The sequence below is a fragment of the Diaporthe batatas genome (genome assembly GCF_019321695.1).
Source record: "Diaporthe batatas strain CRI 302-4 chromosome Unknown Contig00004, whole genome shotgun sequence".
Taxonomy (NCBI): Eukaryota; Fungi; Ascomycota; class Sordariomycetes; order Diaporthales; family Diaporthaceae; genus Diaporthe; species Diaporthe batatas.
Genome location: NW_025408551.1, coordinates 2,262,639 through 2,282,557, shown reverse-complemented (window position 1 = coordinate 2,282,557; position 19,919 = coordinate 2,262,639). Strand labels below are relative to the sequence as shown.

At 58.8% G+C, this 19,919-nt stretch overlaps 2 protein-coding genes across 2 annotated transcripts; both read left to right on the top strand.

The window, feature by feature from the left end:
• Nucleotides 1-424: 424 nt before the first annotated feature.
• Nucleotides 425-3,317, top strand: KVR01_004282 (uncharacterized protein; the record flags this gene model as incomplete). Its single annotated transcript, XM_044791317.1, has 5 exons — nt 425-983; nt 1,057-1,674; nt 1,778-1,838; nt 1,899-1,960; nt 2,026-3,317. The coding sequence occupies 5 exons, from the start codon at nt 425-427 to the stop codon at nt 3,315-3,317; spliced, it is 2,592 nt and encodes an 863-aa protein (XP_044646446.1).
• An 8,381-nt stretch (nt 3,318-11,698) lies between these two features.
• Nucleotides 11,699-16,496, top strand: KVR01_004449 (uncharacterized protein). The gene is made up of 3 exons (XM_044787902.1): nt 11,699-13,640; nt 13,889-13,948; nt 14,011-16,496. Exons 1-3 carry the CDS (start codon nt 13,405-13,407, stop codon nt 14,489-14,491), a joined length of 777 nt encoding a protein of 258 aa, XP_044646613.1. The 5' UTR covers nt 11,699-13,404; the 3' UTR covers nt 14,492-16,496.
• The last annotated feature ends 3,423 nt before the right edge of the window (nt 16,497-19,919 follow it).

Here is a 19,919-nt window from a genome sequence, read left to right as displayed (position 1 = left end):
AGGTCTCCGGGCTGCCAAGCTGGAGCAGCTGAGGTGGCTCCCCATTGGGCGCGAGCCGGGGTTCACAAACATGTATGTAGGTCTCACCTGCAAGGTTCCCTCAATTTACCCAGACGACACACCCTGATGCCGGTGGTGTTCGGCAAGCTACAGCTGTGGCGCGCAGCTTACCATGCAGCTTTCCCCTCCCCACGCCTCCAACACGAAGCATGGCTTGCTCGAGCTGCCTCTGCACCCCAGGTCTGCGGCCTATCACGGCGCCCGTGTCGTTGTACCATCGTCAGCGCCAGCGTCGGCGCGCCAAGCGGGTGGTACGATATAGCCCCGTCGCGGGGCCCTACCATCGAGGCTGCCTGGTTCCGTTGAGCTGGGTCTGCGGCTGGGATTTGCTCGAGGAACGGCGTTGGGGTTTTTCTACTAGTTGATGGGGGTTACTCCCCGTTCTTTAGACTCTTCGCTCCTGACGGCCCAGACGAGCTGTATCTCACATCATCTGCCTCCCGCCGTTCGTTATCTCATCTCATCTCGTCCCTGCGTCAACAGTCACCGCCTAACACCCCGAGCATCTAGCGGGAGCCCTCGTGTGCCGTCCCTTGTTGGGGATTACTTATCCCATCCGACGGTCTGGACGATCCTCCCGTGTTGCCCAGTGGCGAGAGCACGCGAACCCTCGCAGCACGCGATACCGAAGAATGAGAGGTCCGGCTCGACGCTCTCCACAGCTCGTGTCTCATGTCGTAGACCAAACTCGGCCGCCTTTCTGGGCCTGTCTCGACTCTCCTCTGCCAGGATGACGTCCTCCCGTCTGTTGCACCTTGCGGTCCTCGCCCTGTTTGTTCCTCGGTCATGGCAGCAGCGGGACCCAGTCCAAAATTTTTGTCGGCGGTTTGGGCACCAGTCTACTGTCGTAGACGATAAACTTTACCTGGACGGCGGTCTGATAAATTGGAGTCCCATCTCAACCAACTCTCAAAACTACTCGAGTAAGTTGACTTTTCGTCCAGAATATGGCGTGAACTGTCCAACCAGGGTGTTTGCTCACAATGCGATACCCAGATACATGGCTCTCGTATAATGACCTGCAAAAGAACAGCGGAAGTGGCATGCCTCCGCTACATGCCAACCTCTCCAAGAATGCATCCATTCCGGACGTCAACGGCGGTGTGTTGTGGGGGGATGAAGTCAACAAGAGGTTCTACCTCTTTGGCGGGGAATACTACGGCACACCACCTACGCCTTTCAATCTCTACTCGTACGACATACTGAACGACTCATGGGATAACCTCGGGCCGCCGAGCCAGAGCGGGATACGCCCGGTATCGTACGGCGCGGGCACGGGCATCTCAGAACTCGGTCTGGGCTTCTACTACGGCGGCTGGCTCTCCAACAACTCGGTGCCTGACTGGTCCGGCCCACCTGTCGCCACGACCGGCTTGATCAAGTACGACATGGACGAGGGGTCATGGACGAATAGCTCGGGGCCAGACTCGATCGGGAGGGCCGAGGGGACGATGAACTACCTGCCAGCCTCGGACGGCGGGCTCCTCATCTACTTTGGGGGGATCCAGGACCTGGACAACGGCACGACGGCCGGGCAGCCAATGGACGAGGTGTTTGTTTATGATATTGTGACCGACCGCTGGTACACACAACAGACCTCGGGCACGACCCCACGTAAGCACGGTTTTCTACCTTTTACATTCCCTGCGTTTGGTATTCTGGGACGTTCCGAACTGCGTTACTGTATGCTCGACAGCGGCTGATTAACACACACCAGAGATGCGAAGCAGGTTTTGCTCCGGGGTGACATGGGCGGATGATCAGTCGAGCTATAATATGTAAGTCCTGAATCGAACCACTGGCTACTGGACAAGGTGTTGATAAATGGTGTGATGCAGATATCTGTACGGCGGTGCTGGCATGCCACCAGATACATCGGGCTTCGACGACGTGTACATACGTACGTCTACACATCTACACGCCACCTCACCCTCCGCGTCCCCACTGACCCATCAATGACAACAGTAACGATCCCCACGTTCACCTGGATCAAGCTCTACCCGACCGACGGCAACGTCACGGGCCAGTACCCGCACCACAGCCTGACCTGCAACGTCGTCAACAGGGGCCAGATGCTCGTGATCGGCGGGACCTTCCCGCTCAGCGACGACTGCGACGCCGCGCCGCAGAGGGGCACGCACAACCTCGTCCTGGGCCAGCAGGCCGACCCGGGCGCGAACCCCTGGCAGCTGTACGCCCCGGACCTGACGACGTACGCCGTCCCGGACGAGATCATCTCCGTGGTGGGCGGGCAGGCCACGGGCGGGGCGACGCGCACCGCCCCGGCGGGCGGCTTCGACAACCGCGACCTCGACGTCCTCATGACCAAGAGGGCGTCCGTGGCAGCCCGCACCCCGACGCGGCCCATCCCCGGCGCGACGGGCACCTCCTCCTCATCCTCGGGCGGCACGCGCCTCAGCACGGGCGCCATCGTGGGCATAGCGGTCGGCGGCGGGGTGGCCCTCGTCGCGCTGGTCGTCGGGCTATGCGTCTTTTTCCGCCGGCACCGCAGGTTCCGGTACGGCGCCTCGGGGGCCCAGAACGGCGGGCCCAAGTCCAGCGCGGGGGGCAGCAGCAGCCCGTATACCTTTAGCCCGGGCGCCGGGCCGTGGAGCCCGCACAGCGCTTACAGCGGCGGCGCCGCCGCCCAGGCCGCACACACGCCGAGCAGCTTCGGCGGGCCGCCGAGCCCGTTCGCGAGGCGGCCCAGCAACCTCAACGTCCAGCAGGGGCCCGTGGAGCTGGCGGCGGCGCCCGTGCCGGACGGGCTGGGGGACTACGAGATGTCACAGGGCGGGGGCGGGGGAGGAGGAGCTGTGCTCGGGCCCCGGGGGTCCGGGTCCGAGCCGGAGGGGTACCAGCAGCGGCGGTCGCTCAGGACGTCGCACCGGAGCGTGAGCTCCTCGGGGGTGGGGGTGCCGGCGGCGCCCTTCTACGGCGACCAGCCCAAGTACGACGACTCGGGCCGGCCGTGGTACCCGCAGGTCAGCAGGATGGACGACGGGCCGTTCCCGAGCCCGCGGTCGGTGTCGACTGGCGGCGGCGGCGGCGGCGGCCGCCACAGCAGCAGCCACGGGCACAGCCCCGCGCAGGAGATGATGGACTCGAGCTGGCCGCTGGGTGGTGTGACGGGCGCCGGCCCGTCGCCGCGGACGCCCGGGTTCGACGGGGCCGACACGGGGTGGGATGATAGTCGGGACGGGACTGTGCGTGAGGGGAGGAGGAGTGGTAGGCATGAGACGTTTTATCACCCCTGAATTTTAGTTTCCCTTGTGTGCGTCTCTTGAGAAGGGCCGAATGACTTGACTTGATGGCGGGCGTTCGTATCGGCGCGTTGGATAGCGAAATACATCTCCCAGTTGCCAGGACTCCCTCTCCGGTCTTGGAGAGCCCCCGAGTCTCGCTGATGCAAGGGGTGACCTGTGTTTTCTTTAGCCTGGGATAGTAGCTTCACACGGAAGAGCTCTGGTTTCGTCGTCTCCTGCTCCCCAACCACGTCGTACGGTCGCTTAGACCTGCCGTCCCTACACACTGCAAGTCTCACCCTACTCTTGTACTAACGAAAATGCAGGCATCACAACCGAAGAAGATCTCTTTTTCACCCGAAAGAAGCGGATGTCATGGCATCACCAGAGCTGAGACCATCACGAGCCGGCATCCGAGCATCCCCCGGAACCGCATGTGACATCTCATCTTGACGTGGAGAGGGGCACAAGCTAACGGCCGAAACCACCGCAGCAAGACGGCGGTAACCTAAGCCCGAGAGCGCGCGCGCGCGCGCCGTCGAGGTCGGTCACGAGTCTGGGCCATCCAGGTTCCCTCGGCCAACCTCTCCCGTGTCGCTCCCGTGCCGTGTCTCCGGTGGGGACGGGACACACACACACATACACGCAACGGTCTCGGACGGAGTGACTAGACGGCTGGACGGGTAGCAAGGGTTGCGAGGGGAGTCTCACTTGCACTTGCTCCCCTTCTCGAGTCCTGTCCGTTTCCATTCAAGATTACACGATGGGACTGAGTCAATGGCCCCCACCTGTAGCCATACACAGAGGCGACGCACATTGATGAACCCGGTCAAGAACCCTGATGGGGCGTGAGCTGTCACCGGTGCTTTTTTGTCTCTCGTGCTGCCCTTCTTTTCTTTTTCTGCTGCAAGCCGGTCCCGTCATGTTCCTGTCAAAGGCGCGGCCGGCCGGCAGGCAGGAAGGCAGGCAGGCAGGCAGGCCGGGCATTGCTTGTATCAACACCCGCCCTGTCCTTCGGCGAGAGGGGAGGGAGGGACTGTTGCGGTCGCACTGTTGAACCTTTATGGAACCTGCTAGATGAGACATGGGGCGTGTACCTTTTCGAGCCCTTCTCTCGCACGAGACCCTGCTTGACGGCCAAGCGACGGTGACGTTGGGTGCTTGGTAGTGACCGACGGCACAGTGTGTGTGTGATCACCGGCGATACTTGGCGGGTGACTTGATGATTCTCGGGAGTCGAGCGGGCGGGAACAAACTTGCTCTCTCTCACAGAAGGAAGAGCCGGTGGCTCCACAATACAGGGATGCGGTTGACGAGGCTCTGCTCTGTTCTCATCGTGACGTCCTGGGACAGAAGAAGATGAATAAGCATGCATGCATACAGACCGACATCCAGGACGGATGGACCCCTGTTTCGCTGTTAGAAATACACACATGCGGCCGCGGGAAACCTGCAAGCAAGGGGTTCTCCCCCTCGCCGTGCTCCAGTCTCTTGCTCACCGGTCAATATAGGCGCATCAGACAAGCCGTCGGGTGGGATCTACTGCTTCAGAAACCCAAATCAGATCGCCTCTGTCCCCGCCGGGCATCTCGGCATCATTCCCCCATGGATGGAACGCAACGGGCGGCCTGCAGGTCCAGGTCGATCCCGAGGCTGACCTGCCTGCCTCCCTGGCAGCAGTCTATCAAAAGGAAAAATCCCACGGGGGACCGAACCGGACTGTGGGACTCTCTGGCTCTCCGTATCTATGCCACCCCACGCCTACCAGATTGTGAACCTGCTCTCCTCCCACCCCCCCTCGTGCCTGATACCGACCCTGCGCAGACAGTTCCATGGTCCATGGGCATGCTCAGGCATGAAACCCGGTCAGGCGGCTATGCGCACAGCTGGCTGGCCACGCATACCCGCATGCACAATTCCAAAATGGCCGTCGCATTGGGGGTTTTTCGATATCCTCCTGATTGGCCCGTGACTCGAGGTATGTGGTATGGTAGCACAGCTTTGCCAACAACGGCCCTCCCTCTCGATAAGGCTAGGAACAGGGAGGAGGGCCAAGGGGTCGACTGTTGGGCCTCGCTTCCTAAAAGAGGTCGGATCGAGGCTCCCCCATCACACACACACACACCCCGGCCGTCTTTCCCCAGGATCCTATTCGGCGTACCTGCAGCTGGGCCGGGCGAGGCCTTGTGGCACAGGAAGCGCTTAAAAGGGATCGATGTGCGATGCGAGAGGGTGAGGCGAGTCCCATGCGAGACATCACACACACACACACACACACACACACACACACACACACATACAGAAAAGAGAGATATGCACACATGCACACCCATATACAGCCACACACACACACACACCTCTACACACGAACGCACACACGCACGTATGTGGCACGAGTAAGCCAGGTCTGGACAGCAAGAGGGGGGCAGAGATGCCGACGCAATTGGCCGCCGCAAGCTTTGATGTGTGTGAGTAGAAACCGGCTGGAAACTTCGAAAGACGTCTGTATTCGGCGGTCAGCGTGTCAATCCGGACGTCTAGAACTCCTTCCCACCACGCAGGTAAACGGGCCCCCCGGCACACAAGACCAAGGGTGGGTGGGCTCTTTTTGTGCCCTGTGCTTGCAGCACACACGTGAGAGAGAGTGTGTTGCGCACGCCCTCGCACCAGGAGGTAGCTGACGATGAACATTGACGAGCTGTCGCTCATTTCCTTTTCCAGAAAAGGGCGGGCCTGTTCGTCGAGCAGCGAGGGGGGGGGGGCACCGTTTCCTCACCGTTACTTTTCTTGCGCTCTGCTTTGCTGGCGTGTGGTCGCGGTCGTGTCGAAAGATTTCAGCCCCCAGTCTTGGTCTCCAATATGGACCCCTGAGGAGAGGAAGTTATTTCTTTGCCGCCCCCCTCTTGGGCCTGGGCCAACTGACCGTAGGGTTCAGGTGGAAACGCCCCAGAGCATCTCGTGGCTTTGGGCCTTGGCCCCCCACAAGGGCAACCACGTCGAGAACCGACGATGGCCAACTGCCCGTTCGATGCGCAGGGCCCGGAAAGTGCTGCCCGCTGTTTGAAAATTTCAGCATGAAGTTACACGTAGGGCGGACGATTTCGCTTGGGCGCCCTTGATGCCTCACGCTGGGGCCCTCTCATCTCGTCGAGGCCGCGGCCCAGAAACTGACAAGGGGAGGCGACCCCCGATTAAGTCCCGCCGCGCACAAAACCCTCAAGTGCAAAACAATTCGCGAAAAAAAGGAAGGGAAAAAATGTTGTGAACCAAAATGCAAGGACCGTGCGGCAAGGGAAAATGCAACACCAGATTTTCATCATCCCGAGAGTTCGAGAAGCTGATGAGATGACCCCAAGACACATCATCATCCCGCTGACTCCGTAGATCCCTTGCCCATCCCCGTGCCCCGTCCCAAAAGGGTCACCAGATTCCCCATTAAAAAGGAGACATGGGGACATTGCCCCAGGTGTTCGACCGCTCAGCCCGCTTCCCGACTGCCACTTGCTTGTAACCCCCCGGCGGGCCCCATTATCCCCCCCCCCCCTTGTGCGCAGACTGTCTCTGGGTCAACCGCCAGAATGGCCATGTGCTCGGGCATGTGTGGTGGCATGACACTTTGCTCTCTCACCGGGCGGGCAAGCAGAATCCCACGATTCATTCCCAGGGTAGGGGGAGGGCCCAGAGGACAGTAGGGCAGGTGGGTTTGGGTAGCTTGGAAGCGGGGCGGGATTGTGATAATTCACATCCGCGGCGCACAATACGTGGGCGGTAAGGCGCATGGGCTGGGGGGGCTGCCGATGAGATCAACGGGCGGAACTGACACATACCGTACCCGTCGTGCCTGGCACTTTTTAGAGTTTGTCTAGTTGTTCCCACGGACTGCGAAAAGAGGAAGAGGACGTGTTCTCGAAACATGAACGGTGCCCACCGCCATGGCTTCTTCCCCCCCGGTGGGGCGGGTGGCCGCCCGCCCCTCCTTCGAACGGGGTCGGGAAGCCGGTGAAGGCCCCCGGAACGGCGGGATGTCAGAGAAGCGGCTCCGTCCGGAATACCACTCTGGCTCCGGCTTTGGGCACTCTGGGCCCTACAGCCTGGGTGCACTGTGGGTGCCAGTAGGGCGTGGAAACGTGGAATTACCCATGATGGGCCGTAAGCGAGGACGGTTTTTTTCTTCGGCTCCCCTTTCCGCACCCTTGTGTGGGCATGGCATGACCGAGTATACGGTGGTACAACTGGTATAGTGCTGCAAGCATCTTGTCTGACGGCATGCCAATTCGGGATTTCCGTGTCAGGAACGGTGCTAATTCCTGGCTACTGTACTGAGGATTACCACTGTGTGTGAGCAGCGAGAGTTGGCTAGTGAACCAAACCTGGTCTGTGAAACATGGGTCGATCTCTCGCCCTCGGGGGAAGGAGGGTTTGACGATAAAGGCTCACAGGTTTGCAAGTCTGCAGTAGTAGCCCAGTAGCAGCAGGTTTTAGTTGGGGTTCCTTGCCAGCCTGCCCGTACCGCACTTTGCATTTGACGCGTCGACGAGTAGCTTTTCTGGATCCCGATCGATACCCGCGAGACATGCAGTGGCATTGCCTCCATGGCTCGGTGCATTGATTACGTCGCCAGCACACTCGACACGACCAGCCAACACAGGCAGGCCGATGTGTCCATTGCTGCAGGATGCGAAAACAGATGCGGGGAAGCTACAGAATTGTCAGCCGAGGAGGATCGTGAGGACCCCCACGCTTCCCAGGACTGGTTTTTGCGAAGAGGCAGGTTCGACGATGATCAGTCAGACGGAGGCCGACAGGGGACCGACCACGGCATGCTCGGCAACAGATAGGACAAAACGCTCACCCAGCCGCCCCCGAGCGGCCGAGGCGTATGCTTCCGAGCGATCCAGTGGGGGACCTTTCCATTCGCCGGCTTGCAAAGCGGTGCTCCGCGATGCGCTGCGCCGCTTTGCCCTGGCAGATAAGGGACCGTGCCTTTGCCTTGAAATGGCTTGGAGCCCTGCAGGTTCAGGGTCCAGAACCGAGAAAAGGCGTGCGGTATGATGCAGGATCAGGGTCCAGATGGCGGGTGAGAATGGGGAAGACGGCTTTTGCCGCCGGAAAGTGGACGCGCAGGCCTTTTTTGGCATTGCGATCATGTCTTTTGGGACCAGAGAAAGGAAGGCGGGGCATGGACTCTGGCATGGACTTGATGAGCCCGCGGCGACAACCGTGGACGCCATGAGGGGAGAACTGATATCTCCATTGTTGGGCGGGCGCCGGTCGGTCTCAGCTGCTCGTAGGCCATACGCTATCTAGAGGGGTGAGGTCGACCGTGTGGATGCGTCAAAATGTGTCATCCCCTCAGCCCTGTGGTGTTTCTATCTTGGGAAATAGATGTGCTGGTGTTTGCCCGTGTTGCGCAAAACACACGCCGATCCCGACTGTCAAAATGCCTCGCAAGGAAGGGCCCTGATGGGAAGTCCCAGGGTCTGTCATCAGGGTTCCTGGGATCCCAACCGGAACCGACAGAAGACGGGCGGCGTTTTGCCGGTGGTGTCCTGCCAAGGCACAAGCCAGGAACAGACTCTGACCATTAGCACGGTTTGGGAGCAAGTTTCGTTGGTGCGGAAGCCAACGGCGGAGCGAGAAGCTCGTGACTCAAAGTGCTCGAGATTCGTCTATGATGGTGAATATGAGGTAATTGTTTCTGTCCGTCCTGAGACACGGCCGGGGCTCGGCTGTTATGTGAGAGAAACTCTTTGATTGAACCAGGGTGAGGTCATGCGGTTTGGGCTTGATGATTCGTGATTTCTAGACCGGTAACACCATTGTCATCCAGTTGGCCTAGGCGCCCCGGCTCGAGGCCCCATCCAGGTTCGCATCAATCATAGTCAAAGGTACCTGACGCCATCGATGAGGCTCAGTCTAGCCCTTTGCTTCTGTGCTCCATAGGGCGTCAGGGCGTCAGGGCGTGCGTGCAGGCGGGCATGTAGACTCAGTGCCGTGCCGTTACCAGACACCTGAGTACGGCCTGGTACCGCGCAGTATGTACACCACACTGCCGACGTACCCCGTAACTTCAGACCCACCGTGTCGTTGCTTTGTTGTGCGTTGTACGTTCTGTAGGGCAGATGGGGGAGGCTAGCCAACCCATCGAACCAGGCCGCCAGGCTTGCACACTGCCCAGACTGCCAGATCGGTGCGCCCCGTGGAGCGATCGAAAGTCGTGCTCCTCACCGACAGACACGACCCCAAGGACCGGCGCTCTGCGCTGTGCGAGCGTGGAGCCATGGAGCTCTCGTCCCCTTGCCCACCCCCATCGCCCCGGGCTTGGCCAGGCAGAGCTTGGGGAAGAGGCTGCCAGCCTGCCAGGCACCGGGAGCTGAGGTTGCTCTTAGCTAATGCTAATAATGGTACGGAGTACGGGCGGCGGAGGTAGCTGCGAGGTGCGGCAGCCGGTCGCTAAGCAGATTTGCTGCCAGCTGTGCGACGTTTACAGCTCATCATTCGTTGTTGCTGCATGATTCTTTGTTGATACTGCCACCGTCTGTCATGTTCATGCACCGGGAAGGCTTCCGCACGCGGGCCTCGGTGCATTGACGGCGGGAGGAGAGGGGTGTCGCAATATGCATTTACTGATACTGTGCAGTACAAGGTGCAATATTGCTGCACTTGTTGCCTGCTGCTGCTGCTGCTGCTGCTGCTGCTGCGTACCACGTACCACGTACCCAGGATGGCACGGTGGCAGGACAAAGTAGCTTCGCTCCCCATCTGGCCAGTCCGGCCTGGCTGGCTGTCTGGACTGGCGTAGCGATTGCTGCCTCGTTGGCTCAGTGCTGGCTGTTGCGGGGCCCTTCAAGGTTCCAACGCAAGGTTCGTGGTCTGCTCAGCCGGGCAAGAGTTGGGGAGAACGTGGTCGTGGCTACTGGCCGACTGTTACTATTACTCATGAGAACCACGATCGCCCGTGTGATGAGGCACAGGTAGCTGCATGTCGCCCTCGGGGTGGTTCTGTGCCTGGAGTCCCTGAACCCGGTGAACTGACTTGAGTTGCTGGATGCTCGACGGCCGGCCCACCCGTCCCAGAGTCTGCGAGGGCATGAGCAACGAGCAGCGAGTAACGAGCATCGTGCATCGTGCAACGTGCAACGTGCCTGGGCGAGGACGAGCCAATCACAGCCACCTCCCGGGACATGCAGTGTATTGGCAGATTGGCGGGCGACAAGACTGACAAGTCGTCGACCAGCCCACCAGCCCACCATCCCATCCCATGTGTAATGGGCGTTTCGATATCGCGTTGCCGGCGCCTTGTCATCCATCGGGGACAGGCACGTTCCTGTTCCTGACAGGCCTGGATCAGAAAATTTTTTCCATTCCCCAGGCTTAGGGCGCATTCTGTGACATTGCAAGGTTTGCGCAGGCGCGATAGCAGAGCCAGCTGGCACATATCGCGGCGGTATTACCTGGGCGGCTGAGTCACAGGGCAATCGATCGTGATGAAGGATCAGACGTGAGAAGTCACCAACAAGGCAGGAAAAAAATACGACACCCAGGGAAAATCTCTGTGATCTAGACTCTGACAGCCTGACAGCGAGCCCCCAAGGCGCCCAAAACGGTTCCGCTTTCGGCGACATTGTGTGACGGGCCACGGCTGTGAGGGTTGTGACGGTAGGAAGAATGGGCTGGCTCTCGTTTCACCGTATCGGAACAGTCGCAGTGCCCCAGGGCTCCCGGCCTGGGGTGGGGACAGACTGGGACGGGCGGGCAGGCGGGCTGACGGGCTGGCGACGCTGGAAACCCCCCCATGTCTTGGGCAATGGGAAGCGGGCACCTGGCCAGTGGCCACCTGCCCCATTCAAGCGAAGCGAACATGCACGTACCGGCGAGCCGTACCAGAGTACATACGAGGGAACCAGGATGACACAGCTCATTCAAGTACATCTACCAGCCCCGCACGTGTCTCACCATACAAGACAGCGGATACAGTACGTACCAGTACCGCTCCTCATGTCTCCATGGAGGTTCCATGCGCTCACGCCCAAGCTCCCTGATGAGCGCCCATTATTACTGTGTAATTGCAGCGTACTGTGATGCCAGGCCTAGAGGGAGGGGTGGGAGAAACGGAGCACGGAGTACATGGTCCCATACCGTATTCCTCACTGTGATCGAGGTCACTTGCTCTGGCCCTTGGGGGCGCCCATGCCCACGCCCGCGCCCGTGCCCTTCCTTGTATTGTACAGTGCAAGTGCTGCAGCAAAGCGCAGCGGCGGCGGCAGCAACAGCAGCAGGCACGCACGCAAGAAAGCAAGCAGCAAGAGTGCGGGCAGCTCACCTCATCGTGCACCGACGAAATAAAGAGTCACAGGTCCCTTCTTGCCCAGAGGAGCCGCCTCTCCTCGTCTCCAAGATCAACCTTGCATACATACAAAACAGTACGGACTGCGGTAGTTCATCATCATCCTCTGCAACTTGACGCAGTGCCTCTCGTTTCAACCGAACCCTCCAGGCTGCTTATTATATCCCAATCCCATCAACCACACCCCCAGGGCGCCTTCCCATTCCCGGACTCTCGTTCCTGACAATTGACTTTGACTTTCTGCTCTCTCCCCCCTCTCGCTCTCTCTCTCTGGAATTACGTGCTCGCACTGAGAATCCACCTCATCGTCTTCACGACAACCAGAGCACGGCACAGCAGAGCAGAAGCACCCCCGTGACCAAGGAGGTTAGACAGTCAAGCGTCTCTCACTTGACCATAGGTCCATCCCCCCAAGGATTGGAAGAACCCCACGTTTCTGCCCCCCTCGTCGTCTCTCTCTGGCAGGGCGGCATCAAGTATACAAAAGCAACCGAACCCCCACCGGACAAATCCTCTCGTTCCCACTTCTGGACTTCCCCTCCCGTGGATACAGGACACAGGAAACAGGAAACCATACACAGGATACCGCACACTGGAGACCCCAGGACATTGGAATTGGACCTTTATTTACTCTGCTCCCACCTGGACTGAACCGCCCCGGAAGCTCCGTTGTACATCAGCATTCACCCGCCCCGCCACAAAACTGGCATTGTCTCTGGGATTGGCATTGGACGCCATAGCACAAGACTGCCCTTTAGTCTCGGACAAGACACACATTGCATTGCCGTCATCTCAGCAACAACAACACACTGGCAGACCGCGGATCCCTACGGACAGCCCGCGTGTACAAGCTGCCGGGCTCCTTATACTTTGGCACCATTACCGCCGGCCTCGCTCCAGCAAGCGACCGACCGTCGCATCCAAACACCTGCAGGACCAGAGGTACTCCCCTCATCCCTGGCACTAGCGGTCACACCTCATCGCGGAGCCGTGTTAGCCCTGCGGCAATCCTGGCAAGCAGGTTGCGATCCCCCTCTAGCGGGCAACAACGACATCTTGCAGTCAACGCTTGCAAGGCAGGCCGTTGATCTGCCACATTGGTCAAATCCCAGACAATCAGACGTCCCAGAAACGGTACCGGCACAAATAGCCAGCCCACGCTATCCTATCGCGCAATTCGACGCGACACTGCTATCAACTGCGGTGCTTGCAAGAGTCAGAGGAAAGAAACACTTCCCATACTCTCTCTTCCTTATTATTCTCTCTCTCGCCCACTCCCTCCTCCTGCACTGCTCGGCACTGCTGCACTCGCATCCATTCGCCACCTGCAAGTCGATACGAGCAGCAGCCTCCTCCAACTCTTCCTTATTACACACGCACGCCATTCCGCCTACTGGTACCCGTCTATCCACCACACCCATCTTCAGCCTGCTGCATATAAGGACCGCACCCGCCCAACTCCTAGCGCCCACCATCACCACCACCTACCCCCCTTGGGTTGCCTCGTCTCTGGCCTCTCTGCTGGCAGCCACCCTTGCGGCCAACCAACCAATATCGCCGACCAAATTGGGATCCCGTCGACGACACAGCAGCGAACCACTGGCCGCTCCCTCATATTGGACCCCGCTGCCTTCCCCACGTCCTGGAACGGAACACCCCCTGGTGCCAAAGGACCAACCAACGAGCAGTCTGGCTCGTTCCCATTAGCATACAAGACCAGCCCGTCGCCTCCTCGCTCTCGCAATCCTCCTCATGCACCACCACCGCAGGAAGTCTGGCCACGGGTCTACAAACACCTCCACCACAGACGTGAGGAAAGCCGTCACTGTCTCCGACCTGTCTACCAGGCACAAGTCCACCCGCCCCGCAATGACACGGAGGACCACCCCCCACAAGCTGGGCAAGAACCTCCGCGAGAGGGAGCGCGACATGGACGACGAGTACTGGTTGTCCGTCGAGCACGAGAGAGAGAGTTTCCCGCAGTTCTGGTAAGTTTCACCCGACTCGCTGCACCCCCGCCCTTGCATCTCCCACCGCTCCTGCGCCGGGCGGTACACTCGTCTCTTCTGTAACGCGCACACTCCCCCCGGAGCCAAGTCGTGGTTGCGATGTCGCTCCGCCGCAACAGCGTCCAGCAATTTGGGGAAGTGGGGAGAGCTGGGCCGGAGATCAGACGGCGGCGTGCGACGCCCCCCGCATCTTACTCGGATCCCATTGCTGACTGGTCCGTCTTCAGTATGACCTGCGAGAAGCAATTTGTTCCTCAGGATGAGAAGTTCCTGTACTGCTCAGAATCGTGAGTCGCCTCTTGCCACAATGCACATGTTTGCTGTCCTGTCCGTGCTGACCGTGATGCAGCTGTCGCGCCAGGGATCACAACAATGTGTCCACGCCCAGGAGCCACGGCCACAGCAGCCGTTCCGGCCACAGCTATCCATTTTACGCTGCAGGCACACCCGAGCCCAAGGATATCATCCCCAGGGCGTCGCCTTCCAGGCCCAACTCTATGCACCTCTCCCCTCCGACGTCGCCCACCTCCACCAGCCATCACACGTCAGCAATCTCCGCGCTTAGGTCACTGTCCATCCGAGAAACGAGCCCTCCCACACCGCCTGGCTCCTACCCCAGCGGCGTGTGGCCCTTCACGTCGCGCAGCAATGCAACGAGCCCCAGCACGTCCTATGGCACGCGGCCCACGTCAATGTACGCGACATACGACAGCTACGGCTACACGATGGCCTCACCCGGCATCTCAGACCGGCCACTGCCATCCCGCCGCCCCGGCGGGTACTCGCGGCCAAAGAGCATTGAGCTTGTTACGCCCATGACCAGCCGGTGATGACCGAGATGGCACGGACGGCACACGGGCGCTCCCCCCGGCCATCATTTCACACACCTCGCGGCTTCCTGCATGTGTTTGCTGGTCATGTGAACACCCAGCACCGCGCCCAACAGGCGGGCCACACATCTGGCGGGCAGCCGGTTCTCTGTGCGTGTTGGAAATGAGAATGCTCACATGCGTGTTGGTGGCTGAATCAGCGTGACATGGCCCCTGAACGGGGTGCGTGGTGCAGGATCAGGCTAGAGCGGGAAGGCGTGCTCTGTCACAATTCCAGCACGTCGTCACTTCAGGCTATTCTGGGGGGAGGCTGCTTACGCCCAAGCAGCTCGGCGCCACTGCCATTTACGGCCACGCCTGTCTCCCACCTCGGCGCCGCTGCGGCTGCCGCTGCGGCCGGTCGGCTTTCCTCATCTCATTTATCACGGATCTTCTTGCATCTATCTATCCCTCCAACTCAAATCACATATCCACCTGCCCCATATACCGACGTTAAATGGGAGCTACCGAAGTGCTTACCACCGGCGCTGCCGCCGTCCCCACCCCTGGGGGGCTGGCTGGCTATCAGACCCGCACCGGAACGTGGCGACGGGGTACGAGTCATGACCAGGCCGACAGTGATGACGGCTAAACACGGCGTGGGGGTTTTTCCATCTTGCTGCCTATCGAGAGGACACTTGGTGTTGACGCACGCATCGCGGATGGCGTCGGGTTATTGAACGATTCTCTATTTCCTCACTGGGTCGGCGTCTCACTTATCAGCATGCCGCATGCGTGGGAAGGGCATTGGCATCACAAGACAAGCCCGCAGCCGACGACTGATTTACGAATGGGAACGTCGTCCGGATGACACGCAAAGTGCATCCCGGCGCATTGAGGGGGCCCTGCCTGGGCATGCACGCACCTGCCCAGGTCTCGGCCCTTCCATCTTGATATTTCTTTGAGACGCATTTTTTGAGATTTTCCTATGCAGCATTTTCGGGGCGAGGCAGGGACAGGGACGTATTATACCACAAATCATCATTTACGGGCGCTGGGCTGGAGCAGGATGGCGAATTCATGGAAAATACCATGCCATATTTTAGGTAGCGAACAAAAGTTTTTCATCAACAAACCCAACCTTGCCCTGCTCTTGCAGGGTTCCAGCGCATGCGGGTTGCCTCCCTGAGAAACAAACACAGTTTTGTAACATGCGTGCATGTCGCCCACCCGCATCCCGACCCGTCTGATGGCGAAACATGACAAGCATGGCGTGTGGACCCGACCGCTCGGGTTCTGCGACCAGGTCTGAATCGCATCCCTCGTGCGCGCGCTGCCTGCATGACCCACCCTCGCCCGCCAGATCCATGTGCTCTGGTCAGTCACAAAAATCCCCTCGTACAGGCAGGAGTTGGAGCTCAAACTTTCACCGTTCAAGCAAGGACAAAAAGCGAAATTAAGACCGTGGGCGGGCCCGGCGCGTCTCGGGAGGGGAGACGGGGGGTTGCTGGCAGGAAGGCCTTTTCTTTGCGCCCGCCTGCCCGCCCCGCCCGTCCCCACCATCCCCAGTCCCGGCCGACCGCGCCGCGCCGAGGCATCCATTGCCCCCCGGTTTTGGTGCGGGAGCTTCGGCGGCGTGTGGGTGGGGTCTTTTTTTCTTTTTTGTCTCCTGCCGTGCGTGTCATGGCTGCCGCGTCATTTTCTTGGAGAGGGTGTGCCGTTAGGTGCTGGATGGATGGGATGACTGACTCAGCTTGGTCTTGGGGGTTTGTGTGTTTTGCGGGTGGGGTCTTTTGTATTTTTTGTTTATGTGTGTATGTGTACTATGTAGTATGTGACTGGCTTGGAGACTTGATGTACATTCAAGTGGCTTGGGATGTGTTGGTTTTCGTTTCTCTCCCGTGTACACGGTGCCTTCCAAGCTGTGGTGAATGCTCAAGGACCCAACGGTCAAAAGACGTGGGATAGGTTAACAGCCTTATGGTTTGGGGTTTGCTTTTTCTTCTTGCTTCTGAGACGTGTCAACCTGAAGTATAATACGCTAAATCGCATTATACTTTTCTCGAAGGCGGCTCCGTTTCTAATTCCCATACATACAAAATGTAATATGTGGCGCCACTCTCCTCAAAAGCATTCCTGTACATGGTCTCATCCAGCACATCTTCTCATTTTTTTTAATGAGTCCATTTTTTTTTAACACACAGAAACTCCCACTATTTACAGAATACGGGAAATCTGCTGAATAGATAGATGATGTGTTAGAGTGTCCCTCTCGGGCAGGCAGTCAGTCCATGGGCGCAGTTGGTTCTCCAGCCAGACAAAAGGACGCCTCTGCAACGCTACCACACCTCGTGATACCAGGCGCCGTTTCTTGCAGGCGACTTGCTGCAAGCCTCTTGTTGGTGAGACCTTTGTAAGTCATAGGATCGACAGGTGTGGCAGCTTCGAGAGCTTCCATACTTTCTTGGGTGACACACATCAATGCGCAGTCAGCCAGCCTAGCTTGAGGATCTTCTACCATGATCAAGCCCACGAACGCGAATTTTCGAGAGTTTCTGGTCCGGGACAGAAGAGTTATGCATGATCATCAGACCATCATCAGGCTACCACTGTACACTTGCTAGGCTCACAGAGTCGCACTCGCGCAGCATAGTTACCCAGGTGTGTATATACGCCTAAAGAGGCTGCCCTGAGCAGTGCCGCTGTGTCCCCTCAAGGAAGCACTGGAACACCACCACCACGGCAAGTTCCCGTCCAATATGTGTTGTAAATCCCGTCGATGCAATGACTCCTCTGCTCCCATACGCCAATGGCCCTCGCCAATGGCGAGCCACGACCGCCGCCGGAATAATCCCCACAAGATCCCACCATTCACGCCGTGTCGCCTGATGATTACAACGACGTGAACGACGTGACCACTGTGACTCAACCAGGTTGAAACCATAGAGACGGTTCAGATTGCGCCTATAGGGAAGCACCCCTTACTCAGCAAGCTGGCCTCCTTCGAAAGATTCCTACGGCAGGAGAGCCTGTTGTAGGATGGCTTAATCATCTCTACTTGACTCAAGTCAACTCAACTCATATCATATAGTGTAGTATATTGACACACACATCAGATTGATATAACTAGATGTGACAGACCAGGTGAGTGCATAATGCATAGATAGGAATTTGCTGATCTACAATACACATTACATAAATCCCTATTGTCTTTTCCGCTATCAAATGAGCCCAATTGGTTTCGATAACACCACACTTTTAACCCCAGGGACTTATCCCCCGCCGAGAGGCACCGCGCCTTGATACAAGGCTCCTGAGGGGGGGGACGATGACGATCCGCGTGGCTCATATTACTCCGGCCATGCAGCCGGAGAGAAATGCAACGGAATGCGCCGTCATGACTTGTGGCCCCAAGGCGACTGGCCCTGCCGGTGTCACCAATAAGCCTTCAGGTGCAGTAAGACGGGCCTTGCCGCCGGGCGGGCGTGTGGACAAAAAGATAAGAATGCGTGTGAAACGCTGCATGTGTTCTCGGGAACAAGAACAGCCAGCCAGCCAGCCAGCCAGCCCCCAATATCAGATTTCCTGATCCGGCAAACCGACGAGGGATTCATTCACCTGTGCTGTATCCGCACGAGTCAACCACCACCACCTCCTCGCACCCGAGAAAGTAAACCTGGCTGCTCATCCCCCCCCCCCCCGGGCCGGCCGTTCGCTGCGGCCCTCTTGATCATCATGCACGACAGAGAGGGACGGCGGTCGTGCGGCGGCTGGATATCAGTCCCCCCTCCCCAACAAGTGAACCAACCAGATATTCCCCCCGGACCCTCCTGCAACACCCCTGCCGCCCATCCCCCGTATCAATCTAATCCCCGCCTGCTTCCAGATGCCCGCCGCGGGAACGCTGGCCCACCACCACCCACGCCCCATCCCGCCGCCAATCTATGCAAGATAACAGAGCTGCATATATCGGGTACCCCAGTGCCAGTGGTGCGGGAGGGATGGGGGACTGAATCGGATTGGGAACAGGGAAAAAGCAAAACGAGGGCTGTATAATACCAGGCCTGAGTGGTGACAGTGCAGCTCTCGCGCCCTGCGGCCGGCTACGTAAAGGGTAGCTGGGCGAGGATTCATGACGGCGACGGGATGGGGACACGGCAGCATTGTTGCTGTCAGGGTCGATACGGATGGATGGATGGATGGATGAACGGACGCACGAGAAACCCAACGACGCAATGCAATGCAATGCATCGTCACCCCTTTCCTCCCATCCTGCCTTGCCTTGCTGCTTGCCCCTCTCACCCAACAGGATCACCAACAACACCTGGGAAGAGACACATGCAGGAGCAGCGGCAGCCCCTCGTCTGGATCTCCCGGTTTATTATCTTCCCTGCCGCGCCCCCCCCCTGAGCTTCCATCCTTCCTTCCTTCCTCGCCGCTCTAGCGCATGCAACCTGACGCGCAGCAGGAATATGGAATTGAGGCGACCCAGCCAGCCTGCCTGCCGGCCCGAGGGCGGGAGAAGGGCAGAGGGCCTGCCTCTCGTCACCGTGCAATGGACGGCGCGGCATCGTCTGCCGGCTTCCCCCCCAGGACCCTGCAGGGCCGACGGGCCCTCCCTGACGTGCCATCGCGGCATGATCTGCGTATGTATGTGTGTATGTATGTATGTATGCATGCATGGGCCTTGCGCGTGATACTCACGTATGTATTTGTGTGTGTCTGCGTGAATGTAGGGACATCTCCGCCAGGACCCTGACACAGCAGCCACTCTGTCCAGCGCTCAAGCAAGTGATTAGTTGCTGTCCGATGTTCGGAATTGTGTCCGCGTCGATTACAAGGAGCATGACGCATGCCGGGCAGTGACTCGGTGCCACCCACACTTTTTGTGTCGAGAGAGACGCCTGCCTGCCTGCCTCGCTTCGCACCCTCAGCAGGGCCAAAACACAAACCAGTTGAAACATGTGATTCCGTCATCAGGCCAGACGACGCAGGCGAGTAGAACTGTAAGGCCTGCCGAACACCCGTGATAGCCCCACCTGCTCGCCGATAGCTCTGCTCAGCCACCCGCCGGGTAAGTCGGCAGCATAGCAGTAGCAAAAGTAGTTGGGATAGACTATGAACTACTATCCAAAGGTGCCATCGGGCCCACAGCGAATTGATTGCAAAATCTCCGCTTTGAAACATAGTCTCTGTGTGAGAGATCACATATGCCTATACTTAATCTGGTGGAGCAGGGCAGAAGGATAACTCTAATTTGACTACAGACTACATCTCACCTTTTGGAAACCAGTCCAGGGTGAGGCCATTCATCCGCAAGCAATCAGAACATGGGGGAAACACTCTTGATCTGTTTTTCCTAGCAAAATCTGGTAAAATGTGTGTGAGTACTTGAGCTCTGATGTGTGGCCAGGCTTAATTGGTGGCTGAGCGAGTCAGCGGATGACAT

Bases quoted from the DNA above. Each gene is read 5' to 3' on its own strand.
- KVR01_004449 (XM_044787902.1), top strand. From the start codon at position 13,405: ATGCACCACCACCGCAGGAAGTCTGGCCACGGGTCTACAAACACCTCC. The intron at 13,641-13,888 runs GTAAGTTTCACC...GTCCGTCTTCAG, and splicing joins GAGAGTTTCCCGCAGTTCTG to TATGACCTGCGAGAAGCAAT. The intron at 13,949-14,010 runs GTGAGTCGCCTC...ACCGTGATGCAG, and splicing joins TTCCTGTACTGCTCAGAATC to CTGTCGCGCCAGGGATCACA.